At 49.1% G+C, this 26,572-nt stretch overlaps 11 protein-coding genes across 11 annotated transcripts; 5 read left to right on the forward strand and 6 right to left on the reverse strand.

The window, feature by feature from the left end:
* Window positions 1-118: 118 nt before the first annotated feature.
* LCP9604111_4287 (uncharacterized protein) lies at window positions 119-1,059 on the forward strand (the record flags this gene model as incomplete). The annotated part of the gene is made up of 4 exons (XM_039071969.1): window positions 119-506; window positions 552-640; window positions 693-792; window positions 854-1,059. The coding sequence occupies 4 exons, from the start codon at window positions 119-121 to the stop codon at window positions 1,057-1,059; spliced, it is 783 nt and encodes a 260-aa protein (XP_038929849.1).
* A 1,175-nt stretch (window positions 1,060-2,234) lies between these two features.
* On the reverse strand, window positions 2,235-3,029 carry LCP9604111_4288 (CAZyme family AA11; the record flags this gene model as incomplete). Its single annotated transcript, XM_039071970.1, has 1 exon — window positions 2,235-3,029. The coding sequence occupies one exon, from the start codon at window positions 3,027-3,029 to the stop codon at window positions 2,235-2,237; it is 795 nt and encodes a 264-aa protein (XP_038929850.1).
* A 2,823-nt stretch (window positions 3,030-5,852) lies between these two features.
* On the reverse strand, window positions 5,853-8,364 carry LCP9604111_4289 (DUF3435 domain-containing protein; the record flags this gene model as incomplete). The annotated part of the gene is made up of 4 exons (XM_039071971.1): window positions 5,853-7,296; window positions 7,351-7,673; window positions 7,719-7,980; window positions 8,033-8,364. 4 exons carry the CDS (start codon window positions 8,362-8,364, stop codon window positions 5,853-5,855), a joined length of 2,361 nt encoding a protein of 786 aa, XP_038929851.1.
* Window positions 8,365-10,966: 2,602 nt separating this feature from the next.
* LCP9604111_4290 (putative voltage-gated chloride channel (ClcA)) lies at window positions 10,967-13,818 on the forward strand (the record flags this gene model as incomplete). Its single annotated transcript, XM_039071973.1, has 3 exons — window positions 10,967-13,159; window positions 13,217-13,603; window positions 13,660-13,818. The coding sequence occupies 3 exons, from the start codon at window positions 10,967-10,969 to the stop codon at window positions 13,816-13,818; spliced, it is 2,739 nt and encodes a 912-aa protein (XP_038929852.1).
* A 266-nt stretch (window positions 13,819-14,084) lies between these two features.
* Window positions 14,085-14,921, reverse strand: LCP9604111_4291 (dihydrofolate reductase; the record flags this gene model as incomplete). Its single annotated transcript, XM_039071974.1, has 1 exon — window positions 14,085-14,921. One exon carries the CDS (start codon window positions 14,919-14,921, stop codon window positions 14,085-14,087), a length of 837 nt encoding a protein of 278 aa, XP_038929853.1.
* A 405-nt stretch (window positions 14,922-15,326) lies between these two features.
* LCP9604111_4292 (RNA polymerase II mediator complex head subunit MED22) lies at window positions 15,327-15,935 on the reverse strand (the record flags this gene model as incomplete). The annotated part of the gene is made up of 3 exons (XM_039071975.1): window positions 15,327-15,572; window positions 15,689-15,828; window positions 15,902-15,935. 3 exons carry the CDS (start codon window positions 15,933-15,935, stop codon window positions 15,327-15,329), a joined length of 420 nt encoding a protein of 139 aa, XP_038929854.1.
* A 1,839-nt stretch (window positions 15,936-17,774) lies between these two features.
* LCP9604111_4293 (uncharacterized protein) lies at window positions 17,775-19,436 on the forward strand (the record flags this gene model as incomplete). Its single annotated transcript, XM_039071976.1, has 2 exons — window positions 17,775-17,973; window positions 18,031-19,436. 2 exons carry the CDS (start codon window positions 17,775-17,777, stop codon window positions 19,434-19,436), a joined length of 1,605 nt encoding a protein of 534 aa, XP_038929855.1.
* Window positions 19,437-19,935: 499 nt separating this feature from the next.
* On the forward strand, window positions 19,936-21,081 carry LCP9604111_4294 (uncharacterized protein; the record flags this gene model as incomplete). The annotated part of the gene is made up of 1 exon (XM_039071977.1): window positions 19,936-21,081. One exon carries the CDS (start codon window positions 19,936-19,938, stop codon window positions 21,079-21,081), a length of 1,146 nt encoding a protein of 381 aa, XP_038929856.1.
* Window positions 21,082-21,201: 120 nt separating this feature from the next.
* Window positions 21,202-21,984, reverse strand: LCP9604111_4295 (uncharacterized protein; the record flags this gene model as incomplete). Its single annotated transcript, XM_039071978.1, has 4 exons — window positions 21,202-21,718; window positions 21,774-21,827; window positions 21,890-21,905; window positions 21,954-21,984. The coding sequence occupies 4 exons, from the start codon at window positions 21,982-21,984 to the stop codon at window positions 21,202-21,204; spliced, it is 618 nt and encodes a 205-aa protein (XP_038929857.1).
* Window positions 21,985-22,208: 224 nt separating this feature from the next.
* On the reverse strand, window positions 22,209-24,079 carry LCP9604111_4296 (bifunctional hydroxyethylthiazole kinase/thiamine-phosphate diphosphorylase; the record flags this gene model as incomplete). The annotated part of the gene is made up of 7 exons (XM_039071979.1): window positions 22,209-22,463; window positions 22,519-22,619; window positions 22,675-23,051; window positions 23,102-23,509; window positions 23,566-23,701; window positions 23,751-23,927; window positions 23,980-24,079. The coding sequence occupies 7 exons, from the start codon at window positions 24,077-24,079 to the stop codon at window positions 22,209-22,211; spliced, it is 1,554 nt and encodes a 517-aa protein (XP_038929858.1).
* A 990-nt stretch (window positions 24,080-25,069) lies between these two features.
* On the forward strand, window positions 25,070-26,311 carry LCP9604111_4297 (translation initiation factor eIF5; the record flags this gene model as incomplete). Its single annotated transcript, XM_039071980.1, has 1 exon — window positions 25,070-26,311. The coding sequence occupies one exon, from the start codon at window positions 25,070-25,072 to the stop codon at window positions 26,309-26,311; it is 1,242 nt and encodes a 413-aa protein (XP_038929859.1).
* Window positions 26,312-26,572: the final 261 nt, after the last annotated feature.

A 26,572-nucleotide genomic window follows, 5' to 3' on the forward strand; every position in this document is an offset into this window, starting at 1 on the left:
TATTTTTCAATTCCCGTCTTATGTCTATATAAGACGCAGCAGTATCAGAGGGCTAGAGAAGTTTTTGCTCTCTATCTTATAGTTACTCAAACCAGGTATTATTCAGAATACACACGATATGGTACACACAAGCCGTCCTAAGCGCCAAAGACCCCCCACCATATGGGCCGATGAAGGTGCAATCTGCCAAGAGGATTCGGAGCCATGCACAAATGCATCAAACACTGCGTCTACAACAGATCGAGCTGTGGCGGCAACTCCTTCCATTCGCCCTAATACGACCAAAAATGAGACACAAGGACAACTTTCGAAGGCCGGGACCATGTACGAAGATCCCTGGAACACATTCGAGCCAATTGCGGAGCTCGTTCTTGATCGGTCGCTTCTTCTTGCCCGACACAAAAAAGACAAAAGCAAACTTGTCCACATCCAGAACGTTGAAGCCAAGGCGTTCGCGAACGTTGAGTTCCAAAGAATGCTAGATGAGATCTCGCATTCAAGTTTTCGTTCGTTGCTTGGACGCTACCATCACAGGGATTGCGTGTTTTTAGTCTGGGAGCATGTGGAGGTTTCGGTCGGTCAAATAGTGGCATCGAGGCTTATGGTTACTGCGAGTGAGATCATCGCAATTGCAAAGCCGGTGAGATATCATACTAGCAAGTTAAGTTAGATTAGTCGCTGACAGCTAGCAGGTACTTGAAGGTATTCAGTACTTGGCCAATCGCGGGAGAGTTCTGGCCACTTTGACTCTGGATACTGTTTTCCTCACGCAATCTGGCAAGGTCAGAATTGGTACGTAAGGCATAACGAGAGGATGGCTTCTCAGTACAATCACTAACACTATGTTCGGCAGTGGGTGTCGAGAATAGCTGCGAGATTCACGCTTCGGAAATGGATGCTGCGACGTTGAAATTGTACGCCCTAGCAGATATTGTTATCAGGCTCATGGGAAAATGTCCTTTGGAACATAAATGGCCCGTCGAGATTGACGATTTGCCTAGTCAACTGAGATCGCGTTCCCTCGGAGAACTTTTGCAGGTGAATCTCCTCCTCTTGTAGCAAAGCCAAGACTAATCTAGCAGATGAATGTCTTTCGCCAAGTGCCATGCGCAGAAGAATTGAAATTGCTTGTCAATTTCACCAACAAAACTGCTTTCCACCGAGTCAAATCTCATTCCCATCGCATGTGAGAAAATGGGTATTCTCGAACTTGTTCTAACCGACATTCGTACCAGAGAGCCTCACAAGTCATGATATAGGTAACCGATTACTCTCAGCACTCTGACAGACCATGACTGTTGATTGCTTGGGAGACATGGTAACGCGCCCCTCGGCAGCTCCCTGCGCCTTCCTTTTGACGGAGCGATGTTGTTTTCTGACAGCCCGAGGTATACTAGCGATACCTGTTCAGAGCAGCCACTGTTATCATTGCAAAATCCCCTTCTTATTTTCGAATTCTTTCATACTCATGTAGTTATTGCCTGCAATTATTGCAAAAAGTTCCACTTCACTATTGTGGTAAGGACCTCGGGCCTCGCAGACTAATGTTTTACACCCTGAGCTGGCCAACATAAAGCTGAAAGCTTCATGAAACAAACCGAGGTGACGATGGTAAGCTTAGAGGAACTGACACAGAAACACCCTTAGACGTGGAATTGCTTAATCGAACACCCTGTTCCCTTAACCGTTTCAATAGTGAGCTGCCCCTATTAAGGAGAGCCTGGAAGAGTACCTCTAGAAAACACCATTTAGCATTGTCTACGGCGCTTCGGAAATTAGGGACTCGGTATTTTATGGACGGCGTCTGGTCTTGCTAGCACGTAGCACCATGATTCACTTGACAACCTCTTAAAATAGGCGACGCGCGTTTCCCAAAAGTGAAGACCCATATCGGGGCGATTGATTGACCTCGAGGTTACCGTAATGAAATTCAGCGGCTCACAACTCGGATATGTAGCTAGGTTCTGTTTCACACTCATTTAATGTTTATGGGCAAAGTGTGACATGAAACAGTACGTTAGAAAACAAAAGTTACTTGAAGTACTGTACAATTAGGGTAAACAAACTTGGATTGGGACTGAAACTCCAAAACCGATCACAGAAGCGATAAGCACTCAATGCTAAGTATTCTTTCAACCAGTTCCATCGGGCCATCCAAGCTATCGGGCTTCCACTATTCATTTTCACCAACATATAAATCTTCATTGTGCCTTGAGTGCGCAAGATTTTTATGATCAATGGTCCGAATTGCGATGTAGAGCACGACAAGAGCAAGCTGAGGGAATGCGAGCGAGAGTAGATGACGTGGAAGATGAAACAGTCTCTCCTAGAACACTCTTGGCAGCATCTGGAATATTTGAGCCGATGGCTGCCAAGGCACTGAAAGTAGGTGATCCGGTGCATGGTGGCTCGAATTCTTGGAGAAGATTATTCGGTTGACCATTGTACTCAACAATGCTTCCTGGCTGGGGAAACCGAATGTCCACTCCCTCTTTGGTTATACAGCCGTTGATGTTGGCGATGAACATGGCAGGGAAATTAGGCATTTGATCTTGCATACTCTTGCAGGATTGTGGCGACGAGCCACTGGTCACGGTGATTGGAGCGCAATTCATGTACATCTCACGATTCCCGATTCGGTTAAACCACGTCCAGGCCAAGGTATACTTCCCGAGGTGAATGCTCTCAGGGATCGCGAACTCGAGCTGAAGGCCATTGTCGGCAGAAGCGTCCCCGGCAAGATTCTTTCCTACATTCGCGGGGCAGCCTCCTTCGTAAGACTTAATGACCTTCCATTTGGATTCTTTGCTAGGCATTAGATCTTCCGTGAGGCTCAATTGGCATGATCCGCCGCCGTGAGTCGCACTGCCTTCGAACTTCATTGTATTTACACCGCCGATCTGGTAGATAGTCTCTGTTGAAGGGGCTGAAAATGCATCTGCGCGCAGCTTGCAAGGGAAATCACTACCGTCCACAGCAAGAGGCGAGTTGTTCAGCGTTTGATTGCTGTAAGGTTCGGGCGAAATCATGATTAGGTGTCCACTGACTGCCCGTAAGGCAATCATCTCGAACAGTAGAAAATATTTATTGAGCATCATAAGGGCGACAAGCTCGGTTGATTTTCGTTTTGATCAAATTATTCGCGCGCCACTTGACCAATCTAGATTCACGCAGAGGTCACGTAATTTGGAAGTCGGCGAAACTGTCAATTTATACAGGGCATGAGCAAGCCATAGCACCAACACTATTATTTTATCGAGGTCACTGCAAAGAGAAAGTGATGCGAGTCAATTCCTACTTGTCTGATTAGTGATACCACAAAAGATATTTGATTTGGAGCTTACACGACGGATATTGCGAGTGGGTTGAAAGCGAAACAGCGCAAGCCAGTTGCAGGAAGAAACAACGGCGAGAGACAGTGGTGAGCCACAAGGTAAAAAGTCGACGGACTCCCTGGCTACAACAGCAGTTGATTCAAGCCTGCATCCTTTTCATAAGCCCAACCAGCTTCGCCGCAAGAATGTAAAGTTAACGTTTCTGGTGATGCAACAGAACATTTAGTGTTAACAAAACACTGTAGGATTTCACAGACCGTTGATGATTTTCTAGAGGGTTGTTTCGGAGAGTTAAGGGCTTGGAATAACTCGCGATGCCCGCTGGCATTCAGTCAACAGGTATGGACGCACGTTTCTAGCTACTGAGCGTCTGAGACTCTGTATATTGATGCTGTCCATTGCGTCCTTTAGGAGATCACCTATCTCAACTTTTATCTAAATAACAATCACGTCGCTCGGTAGAATACACTTTCCACCAGGAACTTTTTTTGTCTTCGCTTTTGCCAGCATCTCACTAGGCCTTTGAAATGAGCACTCAAACAAAGTCGGAGACGAACCTGGCAGACTCAGTCAGCCAAAAAGCACGCAGAAGAAGAGAAACATTGTTCAAAAAGGCGACAGAATACTGTTCTGAATGTGTTGCAGACATTCAGCTTGTCCTTCGCATGAAGAAAACTGGCCAGGTGTACATTCTGACATCAAACTCAGAAGGCTGGCCTCTCTCAGAAGACCAACTGGTACGTTATTTCTCTCCTTACATCAATAGAAAGCTACACGAATACTTACTTCATATCTAGAGATTTTATCACCCTATTCCTGTTAAAAGGGTTTTGGATATAGGACTGGGGGATAGTTTTACTGAAGCTAGAGTCCAGACCAAGACTTGATGGACGTAGGAAAGCTTCTTAAAAACAACGATCTTACTAAGCTCATCCCCTATTTATTCTGCACTTTATAGTCTCTAGAAATCGCACTCTCAAGTACTTAATTGGCTATGCCCGTACTAGTCCATACTGTAACGACCACGTTCCGACAGCTATGAGCATTTTGATTATCTACCATACAGTAGGTATTTCAAATAGTGGAATGGGGATGGCTCGGTCACAGCCCCGCGGACCAGACCGGGCAACACCAATGAAGAGAACACAGACACCCACACTCGAGTTCTATAAGTGGCAGGAGGAAGGCTTCCTTAAAGAAGGGATCGAAATACCCTCATTATTGCATCATGAATCAGGGAATGTGTTGAGATCTATTTTGTATGAGATAGCTGCTTGCTCCATCCCGATCTCAATGGGGAGCATACCTTCGAGGCATTTGTAACACCTCAGGTCGCAACTCCACTAATTTGTGTGATTTACGTAACAGTGAACAGACTGAGCGCGATCGTGTTTTAATCTAGTCATTTTCAAAATTCTTCCTCTTGCTCGGCCACCGCAGTGACAGATATAGACGCCGCGATTGTAAAAGCTCGAATTCGCATTCGTAGGTAAGAGAAGTGGTGGCCTGGAACTGACTTGGGCGTGGTAGTCGAGTCCGGCATCTGTACGGTACTTTCATGTTATTTACATCGTGTAACGTTTTCCTTGAGTACTGTATATTACAGAAGCCGTGCAAGAGGCGGTCTGTAGGCGGTCCCAAGAGCGGTGCAACGAGCGGTGCAACGAGCGGTGCGACGAGCGGTGCTATGAGCGGTCTTGAGAGCGGTCTCCAAGCGTCCCAAAGACTGGTCCCCAGGCGGTCCCAAGAGCGGTCTCAAAAGCGGTCTCCATCCGTTCCAAGGACTAGTCCCCAAGCGGTCCTAAAAGTGGTCCCGTAAGGCGGCCACGGGAGCGGTCTCGAGAGCGGAGTTAATGAGGAGAATTCTCTTGGACGGCTTCCCAGGCAACTACAAGATGACCCCATTAATTGCTACCTGCCCGCTGATATATATGTAAACAAATCATGGGCTAGTATCATTTCGAGTCTCAATATAAGCTATCTGTCGCTGTGGAGATAGTTGAGTGCCAATAGGCTTGGGGCACACCGCCTTTGCACCTGTTCAAAATTCTAGTTATCTCAGTAATTCCACCGGTTCGGGAGACTTATTCCCGACACTATTCGACAGACACTTATCATTCATCGTAATAAACGCAGTGTAGCATGTTTAACAGAGCGTTTTTAAGAGCCTATCATGAGCTTACGCCGAGTCATTGACACCCCGAGCTTACCCTGAGCCTACCCTGAGCCTACCCTGAGCTAACCCTGAGCATCTGAGCCAATACTGTTTTCCACATTTGGCTTACTCTCCTCGACTCCACCAAAATATTCAATCTACAGAACAAGGTTGTCAGAAAATTATCTTCACATCATTTTACCAACGTGCTGCGCATTCCGTCTCTCATGCCCTGTCTTTCATCGAATATTAAAAGAGCACCATTCATGCCTACGCACGTCACGCTTATATAAGGCTCATACAAAACACGAGAAATGTATTCAAGGAGAGTTCAAAAATCATAGAAGCGATTTACAATTAGTTTAGTGCAAAGCCATGAATGTTTGACTACGCGATGTTGAGTCCAATACCCCCGACTTCGGTACGCTAGTTCTTGGCTGTGTGCAAAGACGGTGAACCTCCTCAGCATGTCTTCGAAGATGCATCTCATGCAGAAGGTCAACATTGCACATGTGACACCTTCGGTCGCCTAGGTGCTTCCTGCGAAAATGTCTCAGCGTCGACTTGTATTCGCTCCATTCCTGCATCCGGCGATGGTCTGGCTCCTTGGTGTTGCCGTAACACTGAAAACATCGTAGCGGTTTGTCAGAAGCCTTGATATGTTCTTCGGCCTGCTGCAATAGTACATCCCTCTGTGACATCCCGCGAGATGCGCACTTTATCTTCGGCGGGCGGATTGCATCTGATGTTTGCGTTTCATCGAACCCGTCATGGGGCGATGGTCGTTTCCGTCGTCCACGCAGCGGGCCGCCTTCTTGGACGGAGCAATACTGTGAAATAGCAGCTACCGCGGCATTTCGCCGTTCCCATTCGGCTTCCAGGGATTGGGAAGTGGGCCAGGTAAGCAGCCTTTCTATAAGATTGATCTGCTCTGGGGACATATGATCCTGAGTTCGGAGCAACTCTTTCGCGACCTCGTCATTAACAGCCGACCCGGATAACTGCCGCTTGATATCAATGACTGCCTGCTCTCGGTCAAAGTCCTTCCTTATCTTGTCTCTCAGCCTGCGCTCCAGTCGACCGAAGGTGTTCGCCACGTCACGCGTCAGCTTGTCTAATCGTAGTTGACTTTGGAAATTGGGCGATTCTCTGTGAGCATCCATTTGCTCGTCCCTTTGCTGCTTGGCTGTCAGGTATTCAGGGTGATTGCGAATGGACTTCCGCTGCTCTTCTGTTAAATGTCGAGGCCGCCTTTTGTCTATCCACCGACTCATGCGCGTGATGGCACGCATCAGGGGTTTGTTGGATTTGCGACCATTCATGATATTCTGCATATCAGTGTTGATGTGCCGTGGCAGGTAGTGATCGAGAAAGGTTTTGGTGTCCGAATGTTTCATGATCAGGTTCTGCTGCGCTTGGCTGACCTCATCGCTTTCATTCAGCATTTTTCCTCCTGCGTAACGGAATCGATGAGAAAACATTGAGTGCAGCCATCCGTGGATTTCTCCTGTGGTTTTCAGGCGGCCGGACATCGTTCCTGCGGGCATTGGGCGATCCCAGAGCATTTCTGGCTTCCCATTAACAATCTCTGTACGGCAGAAGATATAATACTCTTCGACTTCAGGTCGTATAGGCAATGGCATTTGCTGCCGTCCACCCTCGATTGACAGCCCTCGAAGCGTCTCCATCGAGGATAGCTCCGGGACTTGAAAAGCCTCAAGCCAGAATAGGATGCCAAATATGAATGTGTGAGGGCTGAAGATAAGCGATGGATCATCGATAATTTCGGGAAGCGGGAAATTGTTTCTGGTAAGTCTGTCTTAGTTCGATGGCTACTCGGAGAGAATGGAGAGCACGCACTTTTGAGACCTGCCGAGAAACTTCTTCGTGTGTTCCGCTTTGATCTCCACCAACAATATGGGAGGGCCGTCGTCAGGATCCTTTTGAATAGAGAACTGCAGGTGTTTGAACTGCAGTGAGAGCAGCGCACTGAGACGATTGATCGTAAATATTCCCAACATCGTGAACAGGCAAAGCTGAATACGCTCATATCCAAGATGGAAGCGCTTCTCCTGGGTACGGAGGATGGTCTCGTTGAATTCGGTCAAGTCTTGAACGTAGACCGGCTCCTTGCCGCGTTCGTCATCATCGAGCTCGAACTTGTCGACAAGGCTCCGAATACCCTGGGTTTGTCAGCTCGATCCAAGGCTTCTCAGAAGGTGGCTTACGGCATTGATTTCTTCGCTGTCCTCGGGGCTAATTTGCCTTCCATTGACTCTTTTATAGTAGCACCGAAACAACTTCCAGTCGAGTCGCAGGGCGCTCGCTTTCCGCACGCCTTTCAGATGTCTACCGTCTTTTCCCTTTTTGAGTTTGAGACAGAAATTGAGAAACCGATGAACGTCGCCTGGTGTCACCTGACGAATCGCCTCCTCGGCGCTCTTCCACTTGGGCAGCGCATCGGGCTCTTTATTTTTGACGTGACAGTACCTACACAAGTGTCAACAGGACCATAGCATGGGGAACCGGGACGCGCTCTTACGTTTGCCAGCGGGTTTGGATGCGAAGCATCAGTGCTTTGGTACCTTCTGATCGTCCATAGTCAAGAGGAATATTGGCAAGGTCTTCATCGGTATCGTCATCGGGATTGTCGTTACAGTCGAGGCTGAGACCAGGTCGTGCTTGGGGACTCACAGCACGTGGTGGATCATATGATGAACGCTTGCCAGCATCGGTGGGTGATGGCTTCCTTGAGGAAATTCGAGTCACAGAGTTGTTGGTGTCTGATGCTCCAGAGTCCTCGGTGGCCGGCTGAACAGATGCGCTTGAATCATCACCACCAGATTCTGGCGACTTGTTGGACTCTGAGGGCATCTCTTGTTTGGTCACGCGCCTCGTTCTCGACAACGAAGAAACTCGGTCTTTCACAGAAGGAAACGACCATGACAAGGGAACTTCAGATCACGTAGCGTAGTAGAAGACGGAGAAGGAAAGGCGAAAGGAGAGGAGCTGTAGAGCACGAAGCTGTGAGAGTTACTGAGCAGGATGGCGCGAGACGTCGACTCGTTTTATAACACCCCAAGCCAGAGGGCAGCTCCCCCGAGGCGTGCCTGGCTCAGCCATGTCCCCCGGGAGTCTTGGCAGGGGTTTGGTGTGACCCATCTGGGTTGACCGAAGAGGTGAGCCGAAGATGAGCAGAAGAGGATGGAAGCCCATCACCACGGGGCAACCGGCCAGGCGCTGGCTAGGTGGGTCGTCCGGTTTCGAGGACTTTACGGTACGAGCAACAAGAGGCCGGACGTGGTGGTAGCGGAGGGGTGCGTGGGCGGGCGGACCGGTGCCGGGCAGGCTGGATACGGCCGCCCTCCAGGCTGGATACGGCCGCCTCAGCACAAATGGTTTTTCTTCTGTAGTATAACCAGATTATTTACGTCCGGCATCACGAGTTTGAGACCTCTGTACACTCTAAGAATGCCCTTCTCGTCCTCCTGGTCCTTCTAACTGTACGAAGTAGTAATGGTGATCTGTGTCCATCGCGACCCCACCCAATTCCAGTTTTCCAATTACTATAGTTATTCAAAGGACCATGGGTGGTCAGAGAAGACACAAGAGGAAGACGAAGTCCCGTGTTAGTCCCGATATAGGAAGAGGCCACGGCTTGAAATGGCCTTGATGAAAGTTTTGGAAGACTCGGAATTTCAGAGTTCGAACACGAAAGTCGAAGTTTTTCTGGGATTGATATAAGTTGAAGGGCCAAGGCTAAAATATAGATGAATAGGAAGAAAAAGAGTGATCGGGTTTTCCCGGCGCTTAAAAGTGACACCTAAGGTTCGAGCACATGTAATTATTCCGCGGTATTCGCATAGGATGAAAGCTAGCGATTCTCTTGTTGAATACTGGCATGGAATTTTTACATGTCTAGCTCGATGGCTAGTTGATTTCTTTCTCCCTGACCTACTTCGCTTACTGAGCAAATTTACCAGAACTAGATAATCAAGAGATCTAGTAAATGAAGATATCGAATTGCACCATGAATGTGTGGATGGATATAGAAGTGCAGAGCTATGGGTTATCGGAAAAATGAAACACAGGAGCAAGTAATTTCTCTTTTACATGACATCGCTGTCTGATGATGCTCAACTTTGTCCCACTATTCAGCATACTTTTTCCTTAGGAGAGAGTAGCTTTGAGACCATGAATGTCTAGTTCTTCGCTGACTTCAAGCAACACACGTGCATCTTCTTGTACTAAAATAGTTGTACACAAAATATGTGTAGAGTTATCGTGACCCCGACCCATAAAAGAAGCTTTGGGACTACTTGCTAGTCGCCGAAACCCCCATATGCCCGAAAGAGCGGTAAAGGGGATCGTGCTGAAAACGGTGCTCAAAATGATCTTCTAGCTAACTACGTAGGTATGGATCTCGGAGCCTATGGACGACTTGTTTATAACGGATCCTTCAATGTCTATCAACATGTAAAGCTGGAACCACTCCCCGGGTGATATGTTCGACAGTATCGAGTTTATTCATACCTCAAAGTAGACTGGTCCTCAAGTCACCCCCGTGCTAAAGCTGATATTCACATCTGAAGAAAGTCAGACATCCGAAAGAGGCTGACGTTGTCTACCTTAGGATGACAGAGTCACACACCCACCCCTCACACGGTGGCGCACGCTTCATAAAGCATGCCAAGAGATCAGCGTTGGGTGACGATCGGATTGGACAACGTCTGGCAGAAGGATTCCCTCAGCTGGGCGGATGCTCCTAGTTTAGTAACCCAAAGAGATACTTCCCCAATCAACTAACTAGCTATGATACCTCGATGCTCTCGTTTATCGTCAATGATTCATCAGTGTGTGGAATGTACATTCGCGATTCGACGTGATGCAGCCACTCTAGGCGTAGTGACCTTGTTCATCTTGATCAGCTGGGTCAAAGTGTCCATTGCGACAGGCATGCTCTCCTGTATATATATTGTAGGGCAGGATGTAAGTATACCTATGTACCCCGTGCTCGCGACGCCACTCTGGACGTGCAGCGGCACCCCGGGATTCGTTTCGAGATGTTGATCGTAGGAAAAAAGCAGGGAGAGAGACCATCAAACCACCAGCACAACATGCCGAGCATTGAACATTCAGTAAAATATATTAAAGATACGCAAAATGACTCTAGTGGCTGGTGGGTCACTCTCACCTGACGCGTCCCCGCCGTTTCGATGGTCACCTCATCTTAAGACTCGGACCCTCTTTTCTCACCGTCCATCTTTTTGTGTTTTTGTGTTTTTGTGTTTTTGTGTTTTGTTTTTATCTTTCCGAAGAATATAACTTTTGGAAAGAGAATATGCTACCTAGTAAGTCGAGCTCCTTGATTTCTTTGCTCGTGTGAGTTGTTTGATGTGGATCATCTCTAGATGTCAAAACTGACTCCTTGCTAGCCCCACTGCATATAATTGAAGCATAAAGGCTTCTCGGCGACATGCCTCGCTCCCTTCCAAAGTCCAGTTTTGCCTCGCGCGAACAGGACGACACCGAAAACGTGCGCGTTCCCCAAACAGCTCCTCCCTCACCGAGTATCTACAGACGATCTCAAAGCTACCTCTCCGAAACACATACCGAATACCAGTCCCTCGATGCGCCGTTCGAGGTTACAGAAACAACGAGCCTCCTTGGGCCCGCCCAAGCCTTCCGCCGACGAGGTCCGCGACGGTCTTACACCAGCACCTCCGGGGTTTCGGACACCGGTCCGGACTCATTTAGACACGTTCTGGCGGCTGGTAGCCTGCGGCGGACGCTAAATCATAGCCGTGCCAACTCCATGAGTAGGGGGTTCAGCCGGCGAGGGAGCATGGACGGCGACAGCAGACCCGCTAGTCTTCCTCCGTCTATGAAGGACAATCTTACTGCCTCTTCATTTCTGGATGAACGGACTTGGTATGATCAATTCACTTCCACAGATTGGGTGCATGACAGTATCGCCGATGGAGCGCGGCTTCGCCTACTCCGTCAGCGGAAAGATGTGCGAGGCCGATTGCTGGCGGCTTTCGACGGTGCGCAAGGATGGATCTTGGTCGCGCTCATTGGGTGCATCACGGCCTCCATTGCTTACTTCGTCGATGTCACCGAAGGATCGGTCTTTGATCTGAAGGAAGGCTTCTGCACGACCCGGATTTTCCGCAATCGAAGGACGTGCTGTGAAGGGCTGGCTGCTTGTGATGCGTGGCGGTCCTGGTCGAGGATCTTCTCACCATCGGGTACAGAAAGCCAGTGGGTTGACTTTGTCATTTTTGTCTTTTGGGTTGTGGCATTAGCTCTCATATCGTGTGCTTTGACTCTACTCACAAAGACTGTTGTTCCTTCTTCCATTTCTCTTGCGACGCTTGATGAAAACCTGGGCGCTGACCCCCGTGGTACAAAATCTGGGAATGGCCTTGGTGCCTCGGATTCTCCTCTTTCGGAGACAGAGACAAGCCCACTACATGGAACTTTGCCTAATTATCCGTCCCGTCCAGCTATGATCTACTACTCTGCTGCTGGCAGTGGAGTGGCAGAAGTCAAAGTCATTAACAGTGGTTTTGTCCTTCATGGATATCTGGGCTTGAAGACACTAGTCATTAAAACCATTGGCTTGATTTTTAGTGTTTCGTCTGGTTTGAGCTTAGGCAAAGAAGGCCCATACGTTCATATTGCTACCTGCGTGGGCAATATCTGTTGTCGTCTGTTCGCCAAGTATAACAAAAACGATGGAAAGCGACGAGAGGTTCTGAGTGCCAGTGCCGCTAGTGGTGTTGCTGTTGCCTTTGGTGCTCCGATTGGCGGCGTCCTCTTCAGCTTGGAAGAAGTCAGCTATTATTTCCCACCCAAAACCCTTTTCCGGACGTTCTTTTGTTGTATTGCAGCTACGTTGTCCCTCAAGTTCCTAAACCCCTATGGAACAGGCAAGATCGTTTTATTCGAAGTCCGGTACCTTTCAGACTGGCAAATCTTCGAGATTTTCATTTTCATCCTTCTCGGTATTATGGGAGGCGCCGCTGGTGCGCTCTTCATCAAAGCCTCGAATCTATGGGCACGATCATTCCGTCGCATTCCAGCTATCAAGCGCTGGCCAATGCTTGAGGTTTTCCTCGTTGCGTTGTTTACGGGTCTTGTCAGTTTCTGGAATCGGTACACCAGGCTTGCTGTCACCGAACTTCTATTTGAGCTAGCTTCTCCGTGTGAATCAGATGTGGAAAGTACGGGCCTCTGTCCCCGCACTGACGGCATTCTTGAAATTGTCCAGGACCTTCTGGTGGCGTTTGTCATCAAGAGTTTCTTGACCATTATTACGTTCGGCATCAAAGTTCCTGCGGGAATCTACGTGCCATCTATGGTTGTTGGTGGCTTGATGGGGCGAATTGTTGGACATTTGATCCAGTACTGGGCTCTTAGACACCCGACTTTTTTCTTATTCGACTCTTGCCCTGCAGTTGCTGGAATTGAGTCGTGCGTGACTCCAGGAGTCTACGCATTGGTTGCCGCTGGAGCGACCATGTGCGGCGTGACAAGACTGTCGGTTACATTGCCTGTGATCCTGTTCGAATTGACAGGAAGTCTCAACCACGTGCTTCCTTTTTCGCTGTCGGTGCTCTGCGCTAAGTGGACTGCGGATGCCATTGAACCTCGCAGCATTTATGTAAGTTTTGAGATCCGCCTCGTAACTTAAATTTGACATTATACTAATTGAAACCAGGATCTCTTGACCGACATGAACTCCTACCCCTTCCTTGATAGCAAACTCCAACCGACCACCGATGCCTTGCTGGGGGATATAGTCCGACCAGTGCGGAAGAATCGCATCATCGATATCTCTGCATCACCATTTTTGCCAGCCACAGACCTCCGTTTGAAACTGGAACACCTGCTCATGGCAGGCGAGCTAGACAGCGGACTTCCTATTCTACGGGACGGTGTCCTAGCTGGTCTGATCCCGGCACCGGATCTCGAGTACGCACTAGATACGCTGGGCGAGGAAGAAGAAAATACGATCTGTCTGATGGCCATGGACGCTTCTTCAGCCGTCTTGGACAGCGATAACGAGGATGCCGACGAGGTGGATTTCAGTCAATTCATTGACCCTGTAAGTTTGGTTAACTTCTTCAATATCTTGGCCCATACTAATTTGTTTATACATAGGCTCCAATCGCTCTTGATGTTCATTCCCCTATCGATCTGGTCTACCAATGCTTCGCCAAGCTAGGTCTTCGTTACCTCTGCGTTACTCGGGACGGAAAATATGCCGGCCTGGTACACAAGAAAGCATTCGTGAAATTCATGAAGGAGAATAGCGACTAGGCCGTGGAAATCGGTCGACCACTGTACTACTTCTCATTTGCATTTTCCGGCGTTGCCTAGGCATTCTACTTCAATTGTTTGTATAGCCTTGCATATCCTCTCGTTTCATTCCATGTCTATCGATTATGTGTGCCTACTCAACCAACATTGGCACTGTGCATAGTTTTGTTGTATATATCTTTCTTTTGGACAGCTAGGCATGAAGTACAAACTTTGGAACATACTTGACTAGTCATTTATCAGGGAAGACCATATCCTACCCATGTCTAAATCAATTTTTCAAATCCAACCATCTGAACCTCAACATCCCCGTCCTTCTTCCACTCCAAATCAACACCCTCTCCAACCCACTCGGAAACCTCCCCGGGGCTAACAGGCCGCCACCCATTCTTCTTGTGAAGCCCATCCAACGGGAAGAATGTATCACACTCAAACGAAGTAGGCACATCTACAGCCCCCTTTCGCACAACATTCGTCATGACAACCCTAACAGGCCGACCACGTAGCTCCTCGGCACCCATATTCAACGTAGCATTATAAATCTCGGCCCCACCTATAACAAAAATCTTGCCAAGCGTCCCCTGCGCCCCATACACAGAGTCCAACTGCTCCAAAGCTGCGCCCAGACTCGGTGTAACAATCGCATCCGTCACCGGGCCCACCGGCGGAGCTGGAACAGCATCCTTGGGCGGCTCAAGAGCTTCCTTTTCCGCACTTGTGGCCTGTGCCTGAGCGGCCTTAGCCGCAATCTTTCTCCTCATATTCCCTAATTCGGCAGTCACGCTCTCGCGAACAGACCCGGATGTGTCACGCGTGACCACAACGTTAATGCGCTTCGCGAGTGGGCGCAGTGAGGCTGGCACTGAGTCATACGTCTTGCGGCCCATGATGATGGCGTTCGTCGTGCCTGGACCCGGTGGGCGGGATGTTACGCGAGCGAAGAATGACATGTCTGTTTTTATGCGCGGCCATGGGAGCGTGCCATTTAAGCCGATTCCTAGGCGCGTGATTTCGTCTTTTGTGGTTGTCGACGCGGTGCGGATCGGGGTCGTCGCCACGATCAGGGTGAGGGAGGGAAGGGGTTGCGGGTTGTGCGGTGGCATTTTGGTTTGCGAGGTGATCGTAGTTGCAATTAGAGAACAAAATATTGTTATTCAGAGACGGGGAGTGTGATATTTGGGTTGTGAGGGAGGTTGTTGAATAGTGGAGTGGAGGCTCGCGTCGCGAACAGAGAAATCGTTATCGGAGTTGGGCCGCTTATCGCCTCGCAGCTCCAGGTACACGATCCAATGCCAACAGGGAAACATTACACTACTCTATTCTAACTCGGTCAGCGAAGCAGCAGAGTGATAGTCAAAAATGTGTTTGTATTCAACATCACAGGAAAACCGAATACGCCACAACACCAGTCGAACGCCAGATTAAAGGGACCAAGTGGGTATCACGCGCGAGACAGCTCCAAGAACCAACGACCAAAATGCTTAAAGGAGATCCTCGGAAAATTATCGTTACTTATCGGATTGCTCAGAGTTCTTGGAATTCTCAGGGTCTTCCGTTTCGTGGTCCTCAGGTTCATCCGACGATGGCATCAACAATCCTTTGTCAAGTGCGCTCTGGATGGCCGTCACATCCTCCTCGAGCTTTTCACGACGCTGGACATCCCGCTCGTCTTCGCCAAGAGTATCGAGCTTACCGAAGAGCCAGAGCTCCTTCATGAGACGGTGCAAGGCGAGCAGGTCCTCCGAGGCACGGATCTGAGATAGCATAATGTCAATTTCGTGCTCTGGTGTGAATTCAGAAGCTCAACTGCATTTTTCTTGGGAAGGGGAGAGGTGGCCGGGTATGACCGGGGCGGCGCATGTCAACATACCAGCGCAGTGGATTCTACATCAATCTGGAATGCTTCTACAGCAGCATCAACGTGACTGGTGCCGTCGAACTTGTTGGCAGCAATGGCGACGATATTTTCGAACCGCTGCAGCAGCTGCGAGATATCATAGTCGACGCGATCTGCCGCAATACATCGTTAGCGGAAAGGTATGGGAGCATGGTATAGTTGCAGTGGCTCAAATATAGTACGCACCAAGCAACTCCTTGGCAGTTGGACACGAATCCATGGTTGGAGCGTACTTTTTGTTGTCTTCGGATGATGAAGGTAAATCCGCGATCCATGTTGATTACGATAAGAAAAATTGTGGGGCTGGAAGATACGGGTAGACACGGGACGGGAACAAAACCGACATTATCCGAACTTAACATCCTAACAAGCCAAGGAGTAAGCCATCGTCGCTCCATATCTTGAGGGCCTTGCTCTTCAATGCCTCCCATTCCTCGTCTTGGAATTGAAGACCCATCGAAGTGCTATGAATAGACGTGAAAGTGTCTGCATATCTAGGAAAGAGCTTTGAGGCCCAAGAGCGAAGAAGAGTCTTTGGGCCTTTCGGCCCTCGAGGACATACATAGTTGGTAAGATCTTCGCGGCCCTTCTCACGAAAGATAGCAGCTAGCCGCAATTGCTCCCCAGCTAGCTCATTAGAGCCGTTGTAGAACTCGGCCAGCGGCCACATCATGCACGGGAACAAAATGCGGTTTGGGTCCATTCCCAGTCTATGACTCCCACAACATCGAAACAATCATTAACCAAATATGGTCACCCTTACCATCCAGATTTTGCTAAGCCGTCAGGCGGTGAAGACTAATAAGTCACATTGATCACCTAGGCACTTCAGATAGGCTATAGCCATAGATGTATGTAACTAGAAATACTGAATATGCTTGCCAAATAACTCCAACGTATTGAGTAATGACTTGTATAGGAGCCCACAGTTTTTACAGTATAGGCTGTATCACACGGGAAAATGTGATATTTAGCCGTCAAGTGGTGGAATACCCGAAGCAGCAACACTAGTCTTCAAGCTGATATCCTCATTCAAATCTGATGGTGGTCATGTACTTTGCAGATCGGGAGGATGCCAGCTTGGTATTGAAATAAGACCGTATGACACTGGCCTGTGGCAATAGTTGTATATCTTAATTGGCCATGTACTTCGACATCTCCTACATAGTAGACTTCTCTTAGCACAAACGTTGTGCTCACTTTGTTATCGTAGTGTGCGAATAGTACCAGCGGTGCAAGTTGGAAGACATTGCACTGCTAGATATTGAGTAACATATGTTATGTAGAATACGAAATATGAATAGACGTTATGGAATGGTGGAGTATACAGCCTTGGAATGCGCGTATAGTAGAAGGTCTAGCCCTGGGGCCTATGATCGTCCTTTTTCCTCCACTTTAACTCTCCGCTTTACTCTCCGCCCCTACCGTGCGTCACCGCCTACACCCTTCGACAATGGTTCCTCTCTAAATTACTCCTCACAACAATAATCCTTTCCTCCTGTTGCTAGGTTTGCTACCTGGAACCCTTTCTCTCCGTGTCTGTATCATCCTCTTGAGGCCTCTATAGTCGCAACCTTGTGTTACTTTGGTCTCGATTTCGCATCACTTCGCTTGCACCGACGGCCCAATCATCCGCGACTCAACTTGTGCCTGGCACATCATATACCATACGTCACCGAATACTTCATCGCGTCTTTCTGTGGACTTGAGATTGCTCGTGAATCGCCTCAAACCCATCAATAATCTCGATTACGATACCAACCATCTTGAAACGCGTTCCCTTCATCTGTGCCAATACCATCGTCTATCTTCCCTCAACTCCCTGCTGGATGTTCTGATCAGGTCTCCAGATATTTGTCCTTCGAAGACAGGGTGGACGGCCGGTGGGCCGTCTCACAGATTGAAGGCGGCAGGAGATATTGGAGAAAAAGGTGTCGAATTGAAGTAACGCCGTTCGCGCCCCTGCTCTTAGGGTGGACTATTCCAACTACCCCGCGTCACCTTCTCTGCTTTATTTTCTTTTTATCTTGAGTTCTCAACACTGGAAACTGGACTGGCGATGGACGCGCAGTATCCCTTTGCTTCCCGTGACGACATTTGGCGTGTTTTTGACGAGTTGAAGGAGCTCCACATTGCCCAGTACGAGCAAGGAGAACGGCTCGCGCAACTGGAGCGTCGCCGGGACGAGGATGCCCGACTGAGAAGTCCTTGGTGTCCTGTCTCGCCGTTTCCGCACTCGGTTGGGGCAATCGCTCCAGGTAGTCCACCTCTGCCCTTCACGATCAGCTCGCCACTTACCAAGACATCCCTTCCAGACCCCACTTTCCACTCCCCCCCGGATGCTTTCAAAGGATTCGATCAAGGTCATCATTCCGCAATGGCCAGTTCTGCGATCGGATTCGATGGCGAAGACGAGCCTAGACGGGGTACGTCACGAGCCAACAGTGTCCGTTTTGACGAAAGTGCTATCCACGGGAACGGCCAGGCTAGCCGTTCCAGCAATGACCTTCCTCTGCGGACCGGCAGCGGCTTGAGCACCCACCCGCTTCTTGAGCGGACATTTTCACACCAATCTGATGGACGATTGAGCTCCTCTGGCCACTCACACCATTCCGCTCGGACTAACAGCCTGCGCCTGAACACCGCTCGGCTGCTTGGTACTACGCCTATCGAGTCCCCTCTGATTCCCCCTCCTGGACTCTTCTTGCTTGGACCGGTCCCGTCCATCATTCGCTGCTGGTTGACTGATACTTTCACTAATGGCTCTCTCCTCTATGCAGCCGTTTGCTCGGGCTCTTACATCTCAAGTTTGGGTCTCTCTATGGTCCGCGAATTCGGGTTGGAGAACATGATTGTGTGCGAGGGCGATGTAGAGTACATCAAGCTCCCGCTTTATCTTCCCGAAGCACTTATTCATCCATCTTCATCACGCCCCGGAACCCCTACTCACCAAGTTCCTGCCGTGACCATTCGCTTTGTGGTTTGCGAGACAGAAGTCGGCGATAATTCGATTCAAATCATCATTGGAAGCGATGTGATGCGTGCGCACAATGCTGATATTTTATTCTCACAAGATAAACTGATCATGGTGGACGATGACCACAACCGCGTGTCTGTTCCCCTCGTTCGTCCCGAGAAGGACTCCGTGTTTAAGTCCCTCCGCACTTCTCCTAATACTGGAGACATACGGGAACCTCCTACTAACGGACATCCATCCGTTGGTATCATTGGCCGGCCTGCCAATGTTCAACAGAAACAGGCCTCAGCGCCCCCATCGACTAGTCTGTCTGGCAGCGAGAATAGCGATCCTCACAAGTCCCACCTACAGAACCTCCAGGCTCATGCTCACATTTCAGCTGAAACGCGCTCAGCTACTGTCAATCCACCGACTCCTGAGCCTACTAAAACTGAGGATATGCCATCTTGGGGTGGCCCATGGCGTCGCGATGCCAAGAAATCCGCCAGCACTGCCCAGAAGGTGGCGGATAAACGCGAGATGAAGGTCTTCCGCACCGGAAAATCCACGAGCCATGCAAACTCCACAACTTCGGGCTCGGGTCCTGGCAGTGCTACCACTGAGCAGGCCGACAAGTCGTCTTTGCCGATTGCTTCTGTCCACCACCCAAATACTCCTTCGGACAAGTATGGCACGCTAAATCCCGTGGGTGGTGCATCGGCGTTTGGATGGCTCAACCCACCCCATCATAATGCCTCCTCCTAGATGAAACAGACTAGGCTTGGCTTTTATGTTTGATTACAACCGAATCTGAAATGATCTCGGCTTATGGCATGATACGCAAGGGTTGCGATTCCCTGGAAATCAGGAAAAGTGAGAGGCGCTGAGTTAAAAGGCTGCCAACATAGAAGGGGAACCACTTTTTCTTTTTAGCTTGTAGTATTGCTGGAATGACCTACTAAGTAAAAGAGAAAAAATTGAGGAAAAAATGATATTCTTACCATTTAATTCGCATGACCAGGACAATATCAACTGATTCGATTCTATTAGTATATGTATAATCCTCCTCATCTCCCATACATTCATAGGTACAGGGCTGGACGTTAGTAAATATTAGTAATCAATACTCCAGGGGGCTGGAGTGCAAAATTTACGGGAGGAATTTCAGCTTCTGCCTGGCAAGAATACGTTTTACTCGTTCGTTTAAAATCACAGCCAAAATCGAGATCCAGAATCAGGACGATTGGCCTTGAGAGCAATAATAATGGCAGGTCTGCTGGATCTTCCAGCTGAATTGATTCTAGCCATCGGTGACTACCTACAAATGGGTACGAGACAGATACCACTGCCATTCCATGAGCTTGGAGATGCCTACCGCTACGCAATAGAGCGTGATCCACCACCTAGCTCCAAATCCCTTCATTCTTTCCTACTCGCCACCTGTCGCCTGAATAGTCTTCTACAACCACTTTTCTATCGTGATATATTTGTCCGCAGATATGGTCATGTCGGCGCACCATCGCCACTGCAGCAGCTAAATCGGAGTCTTGAAAAGGACCCAGGTCTCCAAGAGCACATCATCTCAGCGATCATTCCATGTGACGACTCTATTTATGATATCCATCATTTCTTTTGGTTTTCCAACATACGAGACCTTACTATTCACAAGTTCAGTGATTGGGAGCCTTTAGAATTTCCAAACAACTCACATATTGGCACTTCACCTGTGGAATGTCTAAAGCTGATTGATTGTGGGGCGCATGAGGGAGCTCTAGCCGCTGTATTAAGCTGGCCGGCATCTTTGAAGACGCTTCACTACGACGCCGAGCAAGGTGAGTGGGAGGGCCATATTGGAGACGAACCAGCCAAAACCTGGACATGTGCTGCTTTTGTGCGCACGCTGCAACCGCAAAAAACAACGTTGGTAGAACTGACGATGACACGGCCACCGCTTGTCCATGAAGGACTGGGCAATGGACCTCGCATTGATCTGAGCGAGTTCATGGCCCTTAGAATCCTGCGCATTTATCATGTCTTCCTCTGTGGGTGGGATGCTCCGCATGGGGTCTGGAAAGGCTTACCTCACAGTCTGGAGGTGTTGGAGATCTTTTATGACGATACCGAGCTCACTGAATTCCTGAGTGAGACTGATAATTTGGAGCACGACAATTTCATGCTCGATTTGATCCAGCATAAGAGGGTGCATCTTCCATATTTACACACAGTGAACATCTACTCGACTGAAACAGTTCCTAATTCTGAAACAGAGGAGGATGTGCTCGAGGGAAGCTGGAGGCTGGCACCATCTTTGCTCGCGCGCGAAGCGAAATCTGCTGGTGTAAAGCTGAAAGTATGGCTGGGATACGGGGATAATCAAGACTTCGAGAAACCGACGTTTTCGAGTCACTAGTCAAACCAAATAATGTATTCAGCCAAGTGGTAACCACTTATCACATGCATTCTTTCCTAGAACATCTACTATGAAAGATTAGTTAAGCACTGTACGTTACTTAAACCAGGTCCCATCAAATCAAATCTTTGAAAAAACCCCCAAAGCCCCCTTCGTATTATCCTTCGTTTCCTTAACAAGCCCACTAACAGCCCGGAACGCTTCGTGCGAAGCATCACCAAGAATCTCAAAAAGGACACTCTCACTACTCGTAACAACAGCCCCAGCATCCCTCAACCTGGAAAGCGCAATCCCCCTCTCCTCGGTGTTCATACTGCTGACGCCATCAACAAGGATGTAAACGCGGTGACCGCGCTCGAGAAGATCAAGCGTCGTCTGCGTCACACAGATATGAGTCTCGATCCCGACGATTATCACGTCAAGGGGCGCAGAGCCGGGGGCCGGGAGCAGCTTCTCGATCTCCGGGGTTATCATTGAGAAGAGGGTTTTATCTACGTCAGCTCGGACGTGTGTGTCGCTGAGGTGTTGCTGGAGTTCTGGCACGGTGTTGCCGAGTTTCGCGCGGTTCTGGGTTGTTACGAACACGGGGATTTTGAGGGCTGAGGCTGCGCGGAGCATTTTTTCAGCCGTTAAGACCCTGTTGGTTGGTTGGCTTTTTGGTTTCAATTGTTCTTGGGATATGGGATTCGTACAGTTTGGGGAACTCGTAGATTCCATTGCGGAATTTTTCTTGGATGTCGCAGATGCTTTGGAATTGAGTCAGATTTTGAAGCTATATATCCTTGTTTGATACTGGGGTTTTGCATACAAGAGTGCCGGATTGCCTGGTCTAGTGTTAACTTGCACTGCATTAGGATTCGGGGGTTTCTTACGGATCCGAGATGAGCGCGCAAGGGTAGCCATTACTGCAACAGTTTGTGGTTCCTATGTGAGGTTTTAGGGACTCGGTAAAATGTAAAGAAGAGAAGAATTGGCGGGGACGTGGGGAGTCGGAGAAGTCGGAAATGCGGGGAAGAAGCCGAGGGAAGACGAGCTGGTAGACTATCTTTGTTTCTTTTACCGTAAATTTCAATCGATTATGGTCATATTTGGATCGGTATATATCGCTCGTCTACTAATCTAGGGATCTATAGCTTCACCTCATGCACCTTGGCCCGACCGACAAACCAGCTGTCATCACCGTTTGCCGCCGCTGTGCGAATGGCATAAAGCTCGTCGACGAATGCCGGGACGAAGCTTCCCGGGCCGCGAACATAATCTTTGGCCGCTGCGTTCTCCGCTGCAATCTCGTACATGAGAATCCCAGACAGCACTGCGAGGAGTCTGTCAGAGCGGTGGGCAACCAGGAAACAGCCGGAGATTGTGCCGATGGCACAGCCGGTCTGTAAATTCATGTTAGCTGTGTACTAAAAGGATGTGTTTGGGGAGGTTGCATACTCCGGTCACTTGCCCCAGGTATGGGTGGCCATTCTCGACGGCAATGACCCGCTCGCCATCGCTGAGGTAGTCCGTTGCTCCGGTCAAAAGCACAACGTTCCCTATCTTAAATTAGAAAAGAGGAATCACAGCTAGAAAGCCTAGAGAGTCACTTACGCTCCCGGCGAGCCAGGTCCCGAGCCAAGGTGGCTTTTTGATTGCCGTCAAGGGTACTAGGTCCACTGTCGACACCGCGCTGTTGAACAGTACTGCTACCCCAAGCTTGGCGAATTTCGCCCTCGTTGCCTTTGATCAGATCAAAATAACCCCCGGCCATAAGCTGGGTCACTGCATTGCGGCGAATGTGTGTCGCAGCCGCACCGACCGGGTCGTAGACGACTGGGTTGCCCCGCTCATTGTACGCCTTGATGGCTTTTAAGTAGTTTGAGACACTCTCGCTAGTCAATGTACCCATGTTGATCAAAAGAGCACCATCAAACTTGCACAAGTCGGTGGCTTCATCGCCATATGGAGACATGATGGGAGATGCACCACTGTAGAACGGTTAGCATGAAAAATGGCTGGCCAGGTACAGTATACTGACATAGAAAGGGCAACGTTGGCTACGAAGTTTGACACAACAAAATTGATCATGTTGTGTACGAGAGGATGCACCTCGACCATCTTACGGATGATTTGGGGCACCTCATCCAACAAGGCCTCGCTCTCGTTAGCACGAGGAGGATTGAGAGCCTGTGCAAACCGGGGAGGGTTTCTGATGAGCCCGGCGAGTTTCTCGGCGGATGCTTTGGGGTCATCAGCTGCCACGATCGCACTAACAATGGCTACTCCATCCAGTGATTTCTTTGGTGACTGAGACTGATAGAGCACTCGTTGCACATTAGAGTGGTTGATGCCGCCGATAGAAACCGTGCCTATGGCGGAAGATTTAATCGCATCTAGGATGGCTTGAGTACCTGCTGTTCCGATGACTGACTTGGTATTGGTTTTGCTATGGGTGGTTAGCGTCTATTGATGGGTGTTGGCATATTGAAAATGTGGACTTACGTGGGGGTGGCAAACATAGTACCAATTCCGATATAGTCGGCGCCATCTGCGGTGGCTTTTATAGCCTCCTCGACTGAGGACGTACTGATACCAATAATGGCATTCTCGGGAAGAAGCTTCTTTGCTTCCGCGAAGCCTATATTTGACATTAATACATATATTTTTGTAGAATTGTAGCAACGAACTCATGTCATCTTGACCTAGATGCACGCCCTCGGCACCAATGGCAAGAGCCACATCGACCCGGTCATTAATCAAAAGAGGCACATTGTACTTCTTGGTTATCTGGTGTAGTTTCCGGGCAGTTTCCACCAAGAGACCAGTGTCATTGGTTTTGTCCCGGTATTGCACCACTGTCACGCCTGCAGTAGGGGTTAGTTGAATAATTGGCAGGAAGGCTGGAGCACCGTTCACCTCCTTGCAAAGCACTTTCTACCACTGTGCATAAATCTCGTCCCTTGAGAATGGCCGGCGTCGAATCCGTGACCAAATAGAGCGACAGATCTACGGGCATGGTGTGTTGGCCTTGGGCCGGACAAAAGCGGGGAGTTTCGGGGTAATAGATCCGAAGTCGTTCTGACGAAGAGAATCAAACCGAAATGAACAACGGATTGACAAGTCCAGCAGAGGCTGTACAACGCAAGACACTGTACTTAAGTCACTGAGGAAGATTGCCGTTTATCGTTGTGTGGTCATGGTGGGGTCTTGCAAGGTTCGGCCTGTACTCGTCCGGGTGTAGAGAACATTGTAAAATTCACTCATAGCACCTATATATGCTTCAATATTGCCAATGGTTTGCTTTCAAAGTGAAGAGACTCAAACATAAGGCAATTCTTGTCAAAAGTCACCTCCCATGTACTACTATACCCAACGTTCAGTGGCCATTTATACTCCGAGTTATTTCCGGCACGTGCCCGCTGACATAACCGTGATTTGTCAAATTCTGCTTTTCATTTTCTTCTTCTACTTTTTCCCAACAACACACAAACACTGACAGGCATCGAGAGATTTTCGAAGCCTTTATCTATCTACCGCGTGGACTTCCAGTTCTACGCTATTCATTATTGATCACTGGTTAGTTCGGCCTCGCCATCATCACTTTTCACCGTCCGCCCCAAGGTCTCCGACCTCTGACTCGGATTCCCGAAAGAACTTCGATCGTTCCCAGCAAGCAACACGTTGAGAAGTTTCCCGCGAACTTGTCTATGTATTCGTCCTCCGTCCAAAATTTCGAACATCACCTGCCGCTCAAGCTGCAAACGTTTCGCGCGCCGAAACCTTGCAGCATACACCTTCGATCCTGTGGCTGAATACCCCGGATCTTTCCTCCCCAATTTGTTGTGACTTTTCCTAAAGAAATCACATTCTATAATCTTCAAAAAAGAAACTTGACACGCATGTCTTGTCTCGTCAACAAAATTCTCATCCAGAATCCTCCCAGCTTTCCCTCAAGCAAGCCCACTGTTTCATTCTAGTGAACCAACCGCTCAGTTAAACCGTCATCATGGCCACCGTCAATATTCGCCGGGATATCACGGATCCCTTCTATCGCTACAAGATGGAAAAGCTCCAGGCTAAAGTCGAGGGCAAGGGCAACGGTATTAAGACCGTTGTCGTCAACTTGAACTCGGTCGCCCAGTCTCTCAGTCGGCCTCCTGCCTATCTCATCAAGTACTTCGGGTTTGAACTTGGTGCCCAGGCCAACGCTAAGCCCTCCGACGAGCGTTGGATCATCAACGGTTCTCACGATGCCCCCAAGCTCCAGGACTACCTTGACGGCTTCATCTCCAAGTTTGTGCTATGCAAGAAGTGCAAGAACCCTGAGACCGACGTCTCTATCAAGGACGACAAAATTACCCTGGACTGCAAGGCCTGTGGGCAGCGGTCTGATGTTGACCCTCGCCTCAAGCTAAGCACTTTCATTGTTCGCAACAACCCTAAGGGTGGCAAGAAGGAGAAAAAGAAGTCCCGCCGTGAGCGAAACAAGGAGAAGGCTGCCAATGGCGAGGATGCTAGTCCAGGTGACAGCAACAACTCCGAGAATGGTGATGATGGAGATTATGCTCTCGAGGCCAACAGCGATGATGAAGTGACCCGTCAAGCTCAGGCCATCGAGGCCGAGGCCGAGATCAAGGATCACGAGTGGGCCGTTGACGTTTCCGAAGAGGCCGTGAAGGCTCGTGCTAAGGAGCTCCCCTTGGACCTCAAGCGTGCCCTTGTCCTTGAGGATGTCGACGACGAGGGAGCTGATGGACCCTCGTCCTACGAGCAGTTGGGCAGCTGGATCGTTGAAACCGCTGCTGAGAAGGGCGGTGTTACCAACGTTAGTGATGTTGAGATCTACATGAAGGCTAAGGAGTTCGGCATTGAGAGCAAGCACAAGACTGTTGCCGTTCTGGCACAGAGCATCTTCGATGAGAAGATTGCTAAGCAGATTGAAGGTCGCGCTGGTTTGCTCAAGAAGTTGATCACCTCCGATCGCCATGAGAAGGCTTTCCTCGGTGGTACCGAGCGCTTCGTTGGCCAGGATCATCCAGAGCTTGTCGTCCAGATCCCTGCCATATTGCTGGGCTACTACCAGAATGACCTTGTGTCTGAGGAAACCCTCAAGGCGTGGGGTGCCAAGACCAGCAAGAAGTACGTTGATATCTCGACCAGCAAAAAGATCCACAAAGCTGCTAAGCCCTTCATTGAGTGGCTCGAGAATGCCGAGAGTGACGAGGAGAGCGAAGAAGACAGCGAGTAGACGGTCCACGCTGCGTATGCTATTCTGTACCCTTGGCTATTTGCTTTTTGCCTCTATTCTTAATTGAAAATGCAGTTTTGGGCCTTGGTCTGCCCATCTGGCATTAAGTGCTCGGTTCGATTTTCATGTTAGTTTAGCTCATCAATCCCCACTCCTTTACAATGAATATCTATATGGTATCAACCATCATCAATTTTCATCCACACTAGTCGTACTTGAGTACTTGTACAAGTTATGTACGAAAGCAGAAACTTTTTGTCA

Source organism: Penicillium roqueforti (genome assembly GCF_015533775.1).
Source record: "Penicillium roqueforti strain LCP96 04111 chromosome Unknown scaffold_08, whole genome shotgun sequence".
NCBI lineage: Eukaryota > Fungi > Ascomycota > Eurotiomycetes > Eurotiales > Aspergillaceae > Penicillium > Penicillium roqueforti.